The following is a 14,828-nucleotide window of genomic DNA, read 5'->3' as shown; positions in this document are numbered from 1 at the left end:
TTCTCCCCTGATCTCTTTGTTCCCAGGGACAGCCATTGCCATGTGCTGGCAGCCCGGGAAAAATCCCCTCCCCCCAACCCCTTTTCTCCGAGTTTGTTTGTCTCCAGTAATGGCGGACGCAATGTTCCTTCCTCTCCAAACTACACCTCCCACAATCCCTTTCTCCCCCATCCCACAAATCCCTTCTTGTCCCCATCCCCTCCCACTCCTGTGTCACAACCTGACCCCGCCCCCACAGTGTCGTGTTTCACCCCTCCCTCTGTTCCCGCCCACGGCTCAAGTGCCGCCCCTGCCTCCCACAACCCCACCCCCGACCCCTCCTCTCCTCCAGCCGTGTCCCCGCCTCCACTCCCCGCCCCTGCCCCTCCACTCCCCGCCCCTGCTTCCCATTGTCCCGCCCCAGGTTCCCACAGTCCTGTGACTGCCCCTCTGAATCCGGGAACCCATGGCTACCAGGAAGTAACTCCAACTGCTTCTACTACACTCTCTTGTACTAGCAATGGAGCTTACCCTGACTGGAAACCCCTTACTTATTCTGATATTAAGGATTTGTGCAAGGCAATTAAGGAGTTTGGAATGCATAGTAATTATTTTAAGAGCCTTTTGAGTGCTACTTTTGCAACTCACTTACTTGTACCTCATGATTTACTTACATTAATGCAAACTCTTCTCACACCTGGTGATTTTATGGTGTGGAAAAAGCAATGGAAAATAATTTTATCTGATTTATTAAAAATTTTATGGCAAACTCCAGATAATTACCTGGATTTTGAAAACAATTATATCACATTAGACCTTTTATCTGGTGACAATAATATGGCAAATCCTCAAAAACAAGCAATGCTTATCCCTCATCCAGTTCTTACTGAAATCACACGTGCTGCTGAAAAGGCCTTAACATTATTACCATCTCAAACTCCTAATTCTCATTATACCACCATCAAGCAATCGCCAAATGAAAATATTATTCACTTTTATAACCGTTTGTACGAAGCTGTCTCTTCCCAGGTCCCTAATCCTGACCTCCAACAAGCGCTCCTACTCGAACTTCTCCAAGTTAATACGAATGATGCTTGCAAACAAGTCATTCTCACTCTCCCGCTGTATCCTCCTCCTACTGTTGAATCCATCCTCGAAGTCTGTACGAAGAAGGTGCAGCTGAACACAGCTGCTCCCCTTTTGAAAAAAGTGGGGATGGTTGGGGAGGTTGTGGAGAATGTTACAGGTACAGGAGAAACTCAATCGCGCGGTAACTTTGTATGCTATCGTTGTCAGAAAAAGGGACATGTAGCTCGCAATTGCAGAGCAATTATAACTGCTGATAAAAACTCTCCAAAGACTGTTTCCCCAGGTCAACAGCAGGGAAACTCGCGACTCAACGCGTCCTAACAGCTCCGCGTTCAGACATAAATAGGGCTGCAGACAAAGCAACTTGGACTTCTGGACTCAGGTTTAAGGTAACCTGTGATAAAGCACACCATTTCAACAACAACAAACAGACTGTAATACCCATTTCATTCCAGAATGTGGACCACATGCCAGAATTTACATACCTTTTTGTTATTGGGGACACTCGGGAAACACCTGCTGGGATAGAGGTTACACCCACACTCATGAAAGTGGATCAGAACGGGTGTTCTAACCTAATGGTACAATGTATATATCCACCGTACTTTATGCCTAAAGGTCAAGTCATTGCACAGGCCTTTCCACTGCCCTATAAATACCTGCCCACAGATGGTCATATCCCAGCCATCTGTTGGACTGAGGTTTTGGGAAACAACAAACCTGTAATAGAATGTAAGCTCCGTTACAAATCACATAAAATCAGTACAATGGGAATGATAGACACAGGTGCTGATGTGTCTGTCATTCCATTTGATAAGTGGCCTACGCAATGGGAATTGCAATCTCAGGGCATCATACAAGGGATTGGAGGCACCCAAATTGCAAAGCAGTCCAAACACACCATCCAAATTGAAGGTCCTGAAGGACAAATAGCGACACTTCGTCCGTATGTCCTAGACACCAAATTCACCCTGTGGGGAAGGGATGCCATGTCTCAGTGGGGAACAAAAATTGATATCACGCCTAGACATCAAAATTTTCCCTTGCAGGCCACTGAAGCAGAGTGCCATCCACAGAAATTAACTTGGAAAACAGATGAACCCGTGTGGGTTAACCAGTGGTCGTTAAAAAAAGAAAACTTAGAGGCACTCAAAACATTAGTAGCTGAACAATTGGCTAAAGGAAATATAGTTCCAACTAACAGCCCATGGAACACACCCGTGTTTGTAATCCAAAAACCGGGAAAGAACAAATATAGGCTACTCCAAGATCTTAGAGAAGTTAATAAGGTTATTGAAGACATGGGACCCCTTCAACCAGGTATGCCATCACCTTCAATGCTCCCACAACATTGGCATTTAGCTGTTCTTGACATTAAAGATTGCTTCTTTCATATTCCACTCCACCCTGCAGATGCCCCCCGATTTGCATTTTCTGTACCATCTCTTCATCGTGAAACTCCCATGGAACGTTATCATTGGCTTGTGCTTCCCCAAGGTATGAAAAATTCCCCAACTCTCTGCCAAGAGTATATTGCTAAAATTCTATCTCCCATCCGTGCCAAAGCAGAGAAAGCCATCATCCTGCATTACATGGATGATGTGCTGGTGTGTGCTCCCAATAATCAGTATCTCGAGCAGACACTTAACATGGTGGTTGAGGCCCTAGAGGCCAAGGGCTTTGAATTACAACCTGAAAAAATGCAGAGAACAAGCCCTTGGAAATACCTCGGACTCAAAATCACAGAAACCTCTATCACCCCAACACCTGTCACCATTAATAATAACCCAAAAACACTAGAGGAAGTGCAACAGATCTGTGGGACACTGAAGTATTTAAGGTCCTGGTTAGGACTCACCACAGAGGATGTAGCTCCTCTTGCAAACCTAGTAAAAGGGGAAGGCGGTCCAGCATCCCCTAGATCCCTGACAGAAGAGGCAAGGCAGTCTCTCAAAAAGATACAAGAGCTCATTTCCACCAGACAAGCGCACAGGTATCAGCCCTCCCTACCCTTTAAGCTTGTCATTCTAGGGAAGGTACCACGCTTTCATGGCCCCATATTTCAGTGGGACAAAGAGCAGAAGGAACCCCTCATCATAATTGAATGGGTATTCCTTCCACTCCAACCTCCTAAAACCATCACACAGCCACAAGAACTAATGGCAAAAATTATCATGAAGGGTAGAGCAAGGCTCCGCACCCTGGCAGGATGTGACTTTGCATGCATCTATTTACCTGTAACAACTGACACATTAGATCACCTACTCCAAAATAATATAAATTTACAATTTGCATTAGATAGTTACTCAGGCCAAATCTCAAATCATTACCCAAAACATGACATGTTTAATCTGCCATTCTCTTTCATCCCTCGAGAGATTCAAAGTAGAAAACCCCTCGATGCGATTACCGTTTTTACTGATGCCTCAGGAAAACGTAAAAAGTCCGTGGTCACATGGAAAAATCCAAAGACACAAAAGTGGGAATCTGACATCGAGGTAATCCAGGGATCACCACAAGTAGCTGAATTAGCAGCTGTTGTTAGAGCATTTGAGAGGTTCAAAGAACCCTTTAATTTGGTCACAGACTCAGCATATGTAGCTGGAGTAACTGTTAGAGCTGAGCATGCTCTCCTAAAAGAAATCTCAAACAAGAAAATTTATGATTTACTCTCAAAATTAATTTATCTGGTTTCCCACAGAGAGCATCCCTATTTTGTCATGCATGTGAAATCACATACAAACCTGCCAGGATTCATTGCAGAGGGTAATCGTAGAGCTGATGCTCTGGCTATGCCAGCAGACATAGTTCTATCAGCCGACTTACCAAAGCTCCCCCAAGTTTTTGAACAAGCAAAATTGAGCCATGCCATGTACCATCAAAATATTCCTGCTCTTATCCGCATGTTCCATCTGTCGCGGACACAGGCAAAAGCAATAGTGGCAACGTGTCCCAACTGCCAGAAGCTACAGCTTCCATCACTGGGCATGGGGGTCAATCCCAGAGGCATTAATAGCGGTGAAGTGTGGCAAATGGACGTCACACATTTCCCCGAATTTAGGAGATTAAAATACGTTCATGTTTCTATTGATACCTTCTCTGGTGCTATGTATGCCTCTGCACATGCAGGTGAAAAGGCTAAGGATGTTGAAAAACATCTTGTCCAAGCTTTTGCTGTGCTCGGTATACCTGAGGAGATAAAAACTGATAATGGACCTGCCTACACCTCCCAGGAGTTTAAAAACTTTCGTCAGCAGTGGGGATTTTGACATGTTACAGGTATTCCTCACTCCCCAACTGGACAAGGCATTGTTGAACGTGCCCATCAAACCCTCAAGCGAATGCTGCTACAACAGTCAGGGACCACCAAACTCAACTCACCTGTCCTCAGACTCAGCAAAGCACTGTTTACCATAAACTTCCTGAATGGCACCTTTGAGGATCCAAACCCTCCCATCTATCGTCATTTCCAGAACACCAGGAGACAGAAACTGAAGGAAAATCCAGAAGTCCTGATCCGGGACCCAGAGACTCAAAAAATCCAAGGACCGTACAAACTTGTAACTTGGGGATGTGGGTATGCCAGTGTATCTACCCCTCAAGGACTGAGATGGATCCCAGGGAAGTGGGTAAAACCTTATGTCACTTCCTCAAAAGTTAAGGAGGTTAAAACTGCCTCCTGGAAGAGACGCCGTAAAAAGAATCCTAATTTTGCACCTTCATGTAAACCCCCTACTGCAGATCTTCATGTTAATCCCTTAAGTTAAGTTGCACTGTTTTGCACTCAGGTTTTTGCACTGTATTTTGTAAATCTTCATCCTGATACTCCATACCATAGATGTCCTGACTAAACCCCTGAGTTTTGACTGGGGAACTAGTTTAAAGGCATCCTAGGTACTGTCGAGTTGTAGGGACGATAGATTACAATTATATTTTGCACTGTTGTTTTGTTACTGTTCTATGCACTTTTAAGTTACTAAGAGTTACAACCCAGCTTTAAAGAAAAAAAAATAGGGAATTGTTGCTGCCTGTTCTGAGCTTCCCCTCCCCCCTCCCAAAGACATGTGCTCTGAGCTCCTTTGTTCCAAGCGCGGGCAAAGCCAAATGTAACTCAGACTCTTCAGCAGTGTCTGATTGGCCACTCGCCCCGGGTCCGCCCCCAGTCCTCCCCTTTCCCCTTCTCCTAATAAAAGATGGTCGAGGGGAGGCAAACGCTCTCTCTCAGCTCAGCTACTTTCCTGTAAACATCTCTGGTTGTCTGTCTCATTTGAAAGCTTCTAACTGCAGGGAATTGAGCGAGCAGGGAGCTATATTTCTCCCTCTTTGCTTCTGCTGATGGTATTTGCTCTGCAGCTGATTCAGGTACCGATTCTAGAGCTACTAAAGTGCTAGATCGCCCTTGCTACCTCTCAAGGCTGCTCGAGGCTTTCTAAGGCATTGAAATACAAGCGCTAGCCGGTATAAAAGCTGAAAAGATACCTTCCACATCTCTGGACCCAGGGCAGCTCCCACCAAAGGCCCTCCTCTGATTTTGTTCCCAATCCACCAGCTAAAACAACCATGGGTGAGGTGATGAAGGCTGGCAGTGAAATGTCACTGTAAGATCTTGCTGCACTTGGCTTCTGGCTCCTTCCTGAGAGCTTTGCCATCAAGGGCAGAACATCTTCTCCTTGCTGGGAACTGGAATTCCAGATCCCTGGAGGGTGTGCCGTGGATCCCAGAGGGGCATTCCCGAGGCTCACAGGGTTCTGGTCCTACCGTGCCTCCCACGGGAGCTGTGCAGGGCCAGGGGACAAGGTCCAGCAGCTGGGTGGGCTCCCAGAGCAGACAGCAAAGGCTGCTTTGCTGGCCATTTCCCAGCACATTCCCAGCTGGAAGCAGAGGGAGGAAGGAAAGGGAAGCGAGTCCCTGCCAGAAGCCCGGAAGGACTGGGGTGGGAAGGGACCCTGCCCGTGGGTTACTGGGCTGAAAGCCAAGTGGAGCAAGACCTTACAATGCCATCTGCCTGCCAGCCTGTGCTGCTGACAGGAGCAGGGGGCCACTTTAGCCCTCTGTGGGTGGGACCAAACTGTGCATTCCACTCCCCTTATCTCATTTCTGATGAGCTGTTCATGATGGGTCGTTTGCAGGAGCTGCCCAGTGCACCCCCGACCCCTCAGGCTATGAGGAGCTGGCTGTTAAATGAGATAAGGAAGGAGAGGCAAACCCTGGGAGGCAGGGCAGTGTTTCTTTTTCTGCACACCAATGACTCAGCTGTGATAACTCCCTCCGGGGTAGCAGCAGCACAGTCCCACCCAGCCTGAGGGCTCACCTCTGCTGATGGGCCATCATGGACTGAATGGCCCCAGCACAATGGGCAGCTGCAAGGACTGAGACCATCAAGGCTCCCAAAATATCCCATGACTCCCAGGATGACATCATTCCATTGTGAAACTGCCCGCCCTGGGGGAGGGGCTGAGCATTCCCACCTGAACCTGAGCATATAAAATCTGGGTTTGGGGCCTTCTGGCAACACTTAACAGATCCAGGGCAGGAGCAGAACTCCAACAGGACTGTGACCACCGCTGTTGACAAGACTGCTCCCATCACTTGGACAGGACTGTGTCCACCACTCTGACCAACAGGTTTTGTTTTCTTTCCTTTTGCTTTGCATGCAGCGGGACCAGGTGGTGCTCGGCACAGGAACTAACCACCACTGTTCTGCTCTTGTCCCAGGGTGCCTGGTTATACTCAGCCTTTGTGGGTTACAGCTGTATCATGGTATTTCTTGTCATCTCTTTGGTGAATTGTAACTCCCACCTTAATCTCTCTTGGGGCAGATCAGTGGGGTTCATTTCTCATGCCAGTTAAAACCAGCATGGTGTTTGAGAGGATTTTACAGTCATGATACAGCCGGTGACTTCTAGAGAAGGACTTGGGCAGGAGGAACCCCTAAACCATCACACTCACACCTTGTTTTTCCCTCCACACCAGGATTTCCTACTTCCAAACCTTGGCCAGATGGAGGAGGAGGCTGTGAGGAAGAGGAAGATGCCCCAGGACACCCAGGCAGGTGAGGTGGAAGTCCCTGCCCGTTTCCCCCTCTCTCCTGCTCCATCTCCCAGCCCAGCATCGCCCCCGGCTGCAGGACAACCCCGCTGCCGATGCCGTCCTGCCGGGGACGGACTGGGGGGATCTCCTTCCCCTTCCCTGTGGCACGCAGGCAAATGCCATCCTCTCCTTGTCCTTCCTCCCCCAGACAAGGAGCTGAGGACAGAGCCCAGGGAGGACAAATCCCCGCGGCAGAACCTGGTGGAAGAGGCCGTTTTGAGCAGCTCCACATCGCAGGAATCCAGCGGGGAGGAAAACCACCGGAGATCCCACAGGAGGAGGGGCTGCAAACGCAGCCCAGGGAGCTGCGAGGAGGAAAGACCCACCCTGTGCCGGGATGGCGGCCGGAGATCCAGCCAGAGCTCAAACCTGGTGGTCCACGAGCAGTGTCATGCTAGGGAGAAACGCTTCAAGTGCTTGGAATGTGGGAAGAGCTTCAGTAACCGCTCCCACCTGATTCCCCACCAGATGATCCACACAGATGAGAGGCCCTTCCGCTGCCTCGACTGTGGGAAGGGCTTCAGGTACAACTCCGACCTCACCAGGCACAAACGCATCCACACCGGGGAGAGGCCCTACGAGTGTCCCGAGTGCGGGAAGAGCTTCTCCAGGAGCTCTCACTTGACCACACACCAACAGTGCCACCAGTAAGGGAAGCCCTGCGAGTGCCCTGAGTGCAGGAAGAGCTCCAACTTCATCTCGCAGCAGAGGATCCATGTGGGGTGATGCACAGTGACCCCCGTTGGGCAGAGACCTGGTGACCCCTGTTCCAGATGATCCCCATGGTTGCGGGGAATGTTTGAGAGATTTATTTCACTTCTCATTCTCGTGCTCTGATTTCATTGCTAATAAATGCAATCCCTGTCCCCAGACTGGGTCTGTTTTTCCATGCTGGTGATCGGGGCAGGAGCTCTCCTGGTCCTTATCTCAGCTCCTGGGCCTTTCCTCAGCCAATCAAAGAAGTCACTAAACAATTTTTAGCCACTCTGAGCTTTTCTCGCTGATGACTGCCCAGGTGCCAGGTGGATCTGCCCCACCCAGAGCTCCCCACCTGGGCCCCTCCTCACCCCCAGTGCCCCCCGGGAGCAGAATTAAGGGAGAGGGGAGGTTTCAGCATCTGCCCAGAGCTGGGGATGGGGCAGCTGGGGCCATACTGGTGGCACTGGTGGTGCTGGGAGCCCCCCTGGCCACAGGCATGGAGCTCTCAGGTGAGCCGAGGGGGTGGAAGAGGACGCGGGTATGGTGGGAAAGGTGGGGAGAGGAGGGAAAATGAGTGTGTGGGACCCATAAAATGAGTTGGAGGGGGAGTGGGACCCCCGAAAGCAAGAATGGGAAGGGGGCTGAGGACTGGGGGATGATGGGAGAGGTGTGGGAAAGCTTAGAAATTAGGGAATGGGAAGGGTGGGATCCCAAAACTGAGCAGGAGGGGGCTGGGGATTGGGAGGATTGTGTGAAAAGGTTTGGGAAAGGGGCAAAAGGGGGGACTGGGACCCCCAAACTGATGGGGGCAGGGGCTGGCAGCTGGGGATTGATGGGAAAGGAGGGGAGTAAATGGAAAAAGGGTGGAAATGAGGGTGGGACTGCGGGAAGGAAGGTCCCATGGCGGCCGTGGAGCAAGGGCTTATGGAGTGGGGATCCAGGGTGGCTCCCTGAGCTCTTGGCTTGCTGTAGCGTGCTGGGGGCTGCTGGGGGAGCACCCCCTGACCTGTGTCCTGCTTACACAGGGCTCTTCCAGCACATGGTAAAGTCCGAGTGTCGCTTCATTAATGGTACCAAACAGGTGAGGTTGGTGGTGAGGTTCAGCTACAGCCTGGAGCAGCTCCTGCACTTGGACAGCAAGGTGGGGCACTGCGTGGGGGACACACGGTATGGGGAGAAACAGGCCCGCTACTGGAACACTGTCCTGGGGTGATGTTATGAGGCTGCTTTATTCCTTAACCCTCCGCTCAATGCCCAAGGACGCTGTGTCTTTAGGATGGACCCAGGGCTGGGGCCGGATCCACAGGGCCCGGGTGCGGGTTGGTTCAACAGCTAGAGCCCAACGGCTCGGGGGCTCCGGGGTCTCGGCAGGGCCTGGGACGGAGTGCGCCGGGAGCGCTGTGTGGCTCCTTGGGTTTTTGGTGTTCTGGCTAGCTGGAAAATGGTTCTGTTGGTTTTTCTTGTTCTTTTTCTCTTCCCTCCCCTTGCCTCACTGCCTCCCTTCCCTTCCCTACGATCCAGGGAGCCTGTGAGTTGGCCCTGGTGGGCCCGCGGGGTGGCCCTGGCTGGTCCGAGCCCATGTGTCTGTTCCCTCTCTGGGAATTTGTTGTACTTCGGGGTTTTTTTTCCCCCTGTTCTACCCTGCTTTGTTTGGTGTTAATAAACAGTTTGGGGTTTATTTCCCACTTCCAGTTCTTGTGACCCACTTGTCTTACTGGTGGAGGAAAAGGGGAGGCCCTTTTCCGTTTGGAGGAGACACTCATTCCAGAGTGTTTCCTCCTGAGGTCTTGTCTCCAAAACCAAGACATAAATTTGGCGCCCAACTTAAGGGGCACGTGGAAGCGGAAAAAAAAATTAAAATCATTTTGGTTCTTCTCTAGAAGTCACCGGCTGTATCATGACTGTAAAATCCTCTCAAACACCGTGCTGGTTTTACCTGGCATGAGAAATGAACCCCACTGATCTGCCCCAAGAGAGATTAAGGTGGGAGTTACAATTCACCAAAGAGATGACAAGAAATACCATGATACAGCTGTAACCCACAAAGGCTGAGTATAACCAGGCACCCTGGGACAAGAGCAGAACGGTGCTGGTTAGTTCCTGTGCCGAGCACCACCTGGTCCCGCTGCATGCAAAGCAAAAGGAAAGAAAACAAAACCTGTTGGTCAGAGTGGTGGACACAGTCCTGTCCAAGTGATGGGAGCAGTCTTGTCAACAGCGGTGGTCACAGTCCTCTTGGAGTCCTGCTCCTGCCCTGGATCTGTTAAGTGTTGCCAGAAGGCCCCAAACCCAGATTTTATATGCTCAGGTTCAGGTGGGAATGCTCAGCCCCTCCCCCAGGGCGGGCAGTTTCACAATGGAACCATGTCATCCTGGGAGTCATGGGATATTTTGGGAGCCTTGATGGTCTCAGTCCTTGCAGCTGCCCATTGTGCTGGGGCCATTCAGTCCATGATGGCCCATCAGCAGAGGTGAGCCCTCAGGCTGGGTGGGACTGTGCTGCTGCTACCCCAGAGGGAGTTATCACAGCTGAGTCATTGGTGTGCAGAAAAAGAAACACTGCCCTGCCTCCCAGGGTTTGCCTCTCCTTCCTTATCTCATTTAACAGCCAGCTCCTCATAGCCTGAGGGGTCGGGGGTGCACTGGGCAGCTCCTGCAAATGACCCATCATGAACAGCTCATCAGAAATGAGATAAGGGGAGTGGAATGCACCGTTTGGTCCCACCCACAGAGGGCTAAAGTGGCCCCCTGCTCCTGTCAGCAGCACAGGCTGGCAGGCAGATGGCATTGTAAGGTCTTGCTCCACTTGGCTTTCAGCCCAGTAACCCACGGGCAGGGTCCCTTCCCACCCCAGTCCTTCCGGGCTTCTGGCAGGGACTCGCTTCCCTTTCCTTCCTCCCTCTGCTTCCAGCTGGGAATGTGCTGGGAAATGGCCAGCAAAGCAGCCTTTGCTGTCTGCTCTGGGAGCCCACCCAGCTGCTGGACCTTGTCCCCTGGCCCTGCACAGCTCCCGTGGGAGGCACGGCAGGACCAGAACCCTGCGAGCCTCGGGAATGCCCCTCTGGGATCCACGGCACACCCTCCAGGGATCTGGAATTCCAGTTCCCAGCAAGGAGAAGATGTTCTGCCCTTGAAGGCAAAGCTCTCAGGAAGGATTCAAAAGCAAAGTACTGCAAGATCTTATAGTGACATTTCACTGCCAGCCTTCATCACCTCACCCATGGTTGTTTTAGCTGGTGGATTGGGAACAAAATCGGAGGAGGGCCTTTGGTGGGAGCTGCCCTGGGTCCAGAGAGACACTGAGAGACAAACAGAGCAGGCAAAGAAAGGCAGAAGAGGAAGGAGGACACAAATACAGTCAGCTGAGAAGGTGGCACTCTGGAAACCAGACCAGAACTGACTGAAAATAAACGTGACAGAAAGAAATAATTTGGAATTTTGATTTCCTATCAAAATACCATTTCCTGCCTTTCTCACAAACCTCCTCCTGCTGTCATTCAGCAGGGCTTTCACAAAGTGCTCTGCTCTGAGTGGATGTTCCAGGCTGCAGACACAAGGAAACCCGGAATGGGCTTCTTCCTGCTCCTGGGGAGTTTGACATCCTCACCTGAGGAGATGAGGAGGCAGCAGAAGAAAAGGGCAGCTGGGCTTCACCCTTCCACAGGAATAAGAGGGGGAAAGTCTCTCGTCCTCTCTGTCGCTGCTCCCACAGGGATGTGAAGGCTGATCCCAGACCCCCAAGGGTCACATTCAGGGCTGCCTTCCCGCAATGCTCGCGTGGAATGGAGGGGCAGCGTGGCAGCACCTGGATCTTGGACCACCCAGCTGCCCCCCATGTTTGGAGGTGCCTGAGGAGGGCTGGGACGGTGCCAGGGACATCCTGCAGTGACGCCTCAGCTGTCCCGCTCTGCGTGTGCTCTGTCCCAAACCTCACCCTGATCCTGATCTCAGTCTCACATCACGTTTAGACAAACTCACCGTCCCGTGTTTAATCTCATCCCAGTCCCAGACTCGTCTAGCCCCAGACCCAATCCCAACCCCAGATCTAAAGCCAATCCTACATTTAGCCTTAACCCCAATCCCAGCTGTAATCCAAATCTCAGCCCTAACTCCAACCCCAGCCCCAATCCCAGCCCCTTCCTAAACCCTCAGCCCCAAACCAAATCCCACGTTTAGCCCGAGCTGCAATCCCGGCTGCAATTCCAGCCCCTGCCCCAGCCTCCAGCGTTATCCCAAATCCCATGTTCAGCTCTAATTCCAAACCCAGCCCCAATTCCAACTCTAACCCCAACCCCAGGGCCAAATTTAGCCCTAACTCCAGCCTCAACACCAGCCCCGGCCCACACTCCAGTCCCACATTTAGCTCTAAATCCAAACCTAGCCCCAGTGGCAACCCATATCCCGTACCATTATTAGAGCTAATCCCAATCCCAGTCCCAGTTCCAGCCCCAATCCCAGCCCCAGCCCTCACACCAATCCCACCTGTCGTGGGTTAGCAAAGCATAGTCTCGGAAGTGATGTTCTTGCAAAGGGGTGCTTACAGCTCCTCTGTGACCTGACAGAACCTATCAGCTGGCCAGTTTGAGTATGGACAATTCTTTAAACCACTTAAAATTGTGACCGCCTCTGTGATCCACACATAAAAACAGACAAAGCCCGGGCAGAGCTCTCTCTCGTTTCTGGCACTGGGACAGGTGGCTGCAGGCCCCATGCAGGGCCCGGCAGGCCAGGCTGGGCCACGGCCATCCTGGAGCCGATGGGCCCTGGTCCACCCGCGGAACCCCCCCAGGGCCCTGCTATGTGCAGACGCACTCCTCCTCTCCAGTGTGGCCAAGATTCAGCTGAAGCTGCCCTGCTGCCTGGCAAAAGATCATGTGAGCAACAGCGATAAGTGACATTCCAGCTGCAAGGCCTGGGTGACATTAACCCTTTTAGTGCTGTGAAGAGCTGAAAACCTGAGGGAAGAGAAAGAGGAGATGCTTAAAGCTGAAATTCTGTTGGAAAGCTATGATGTATCAGAGCACCCGTTGTAATTTCATGAAGGCTTGGGGGGTGGAGCGTTCAACTTGTGCTTGAGAGCAAAAGCACCTGCGCTGAGATAGGCAGATGCTGAAGCAGCTGTAATTTCATGAGAAGTTTGAATAGGGAGAGATGGAAGCGATGAGGACTTTTGCTCCAAATGGAAAAGGAGAAGACCTCAGTTCCTAGAGATGCTCCCAGAGATAGTCCTAGAGATGAAGATGAGGAAGACCCTTTGCTCCCAGGGAAGGAGAAGGGCCTCTGTTCTTAGAGATGAAATGCTCCCAGAGATGGGTGAAGAGAACTTCTGTTTCTGGACGGCTCAACCTTAAAATTGCACCTCAGTAGCTCAAGATTGTACCCTCTAAAGCGGTTCTGGGAAAAGCTGCAGGTCGTGGGAGGGGACTCTCACATGATGCGAGCAGAGAACCAACCCGGGCGTCTGTCTCGTTGTGATAATGTTTTCATAGCATGGGCAAGAGAGACTCCACTTCCTAAATGGACTGAACAAGGTTATTATGGAAGTGGTAAACAGACTGAACATCTCAAGGGTTGTCTTTTTACATTGCCAGTGGGAGAAGGGAGAAAGGTGTTGGGGGGGTGGGAGGAGAAGTATTCTGAAGGTGTGGTATGACTTTTTTCTTCTTTTAGGTCTGTTCATAAACTTGTTTATATTCTTTCAAGTTTGGTGCCTGCTTTGCATTTCTCCTAATTCTTATCTCACAGAAGGTAAACAGTAATGAGTATTTTGGACCAAACCACTACACACCTTTAGCCCTGACCCCAGTCCCAGCTCTAACCCCACTCCCAGCCCCACCCCCAGCCCCCTCTCAACCCTAATCCCAGCCTAATCCAGCCCAAATCCCGGTTTCACAGCAACCCCTTCCCCACCCCATTCCTGGCCCCGCCCCTGCCTGAAGCCACGCCCACCCCATCCCTCATGGAACCTGCACCTTCTCGGCCAACCACGTTTCTTTCTCATCTTCTTTGCTCCGCCCCTCATTATTTGTTCCTCGGCATCCATTGGCTGCTGCCACGGGGGGCGGGGCTCCCATGCCCCTATAAAGGGGCGATCATGGCCATTGTTTAGTGCGGGATCCGGTGCTGCTGCGGCGCAGAGGAGTGGGGAGAGAGGAGCAGAGCGGGGTGAGTGGTGTGGAGTGGACAGAGTGCAGGGATGAGAGCCGAGTGGAGCAGACAGAGTCGAGCGGAGCGGGGAAAGCTGACCGGAGCAGGGAGAGAGGAGAGGAGCGGAGTGAGCTGAGCAGAGGGGCGAGAGCCAAGCCGAGTGGGCAGAGTGCAGTGGAGTGGGCAGAGTGCAGGAGTGAGAGCCGAGTGGAGAAGACAGAGCCGAGTGGGGCTCCGCGCCCTTGGCCCCGAAACGCGGGAACCCCGCGACCAGCTCAGGCTGGAGGGTGTGTGGGTGGTTGGGGGGAGGTGGGAGCGGCGCCCGCCCCCGTGGGCCCGATCGCAGCACAATGTGGAGGGGGAGCCCCAGCCCAGCTCCCTCGTGCCCCAAGCCGCCGCTGCGCCCCGTGTCGCCGTCACCGGTAACGGGTGCGTGGGCCGGACACCAGCGGCCGCAGCAAGCAGAGCGAGAGGGACGGAGAGCTCCCTCCCCGAGGGTGCAGACACGGAGAGCCCCACGCACCTCCACATACGGGTGGAGGACAAAGGACACCCCCAGCTCTCCCCAAAGGGGAGAAGGACAGAGACCCCCTGGCCCACCCATAGTGGAAGTGGATGGACACCACTGCAGTTCCCCTCATGGTTCCCCCAAGGGTGAGGAAGATGTAGACCCCCTTGGGCCCCCTAAAGGGGAAGATGACAGAGACCTGCCCGTGGCCTTTCCCCTGGGCAAGAAGGATGGAGACCACCCCTGGCCCCCCCAAAGGTAAAGAGGATGGAGACCACCCCCAGACTCCTCCCTAAAGAGGAAGAGGAGGGAGGCC

The 14,828-nt window shown here is 52.2% G+C and overlaps 1 protein-coding gene across 1 annotated transcript in view; it reads left to right on the top strand.

The window, feature by feature from the left end:
• LOC125319048 (zinc finger protein 883-like) overlaps nt 1–14,828 on the top strand; it is a gene marked incomplete at its 5' end in the record, with an annotated part of 78,984 nt that overhangs the window by 31,926 nt on the left and 32,230 nt on the right. Inside the window, 2 exon segments of the mRNA XM_048289994.1 lie at nt 7,557–7,796; nt 14,061–14,064. Coding sequence (XP_048145951.1) covers nt 7,557–7,796; nt 14,061–14,064 — 244 coding nt within the window.

This window comes from Corvus hawaiiensis, chromosome 35, assembly GCF_020740725.1.
Source record: "Corvus hawaiiensis isolate bCorHaw1 chromosome 35, bCorHaw1.pri.cur, whole genome shotgun sequence".
Taxonomy (NCBI): domain Eukaryota; kingdom Metazoa; phylum Chordata; class Aves; order Passeriformes; family Corvidae; genus Corvus; species Corvus hawaiiensis.
This window is presented reverse-complemented; position numbering and strand designations above follow the sequence as displayed.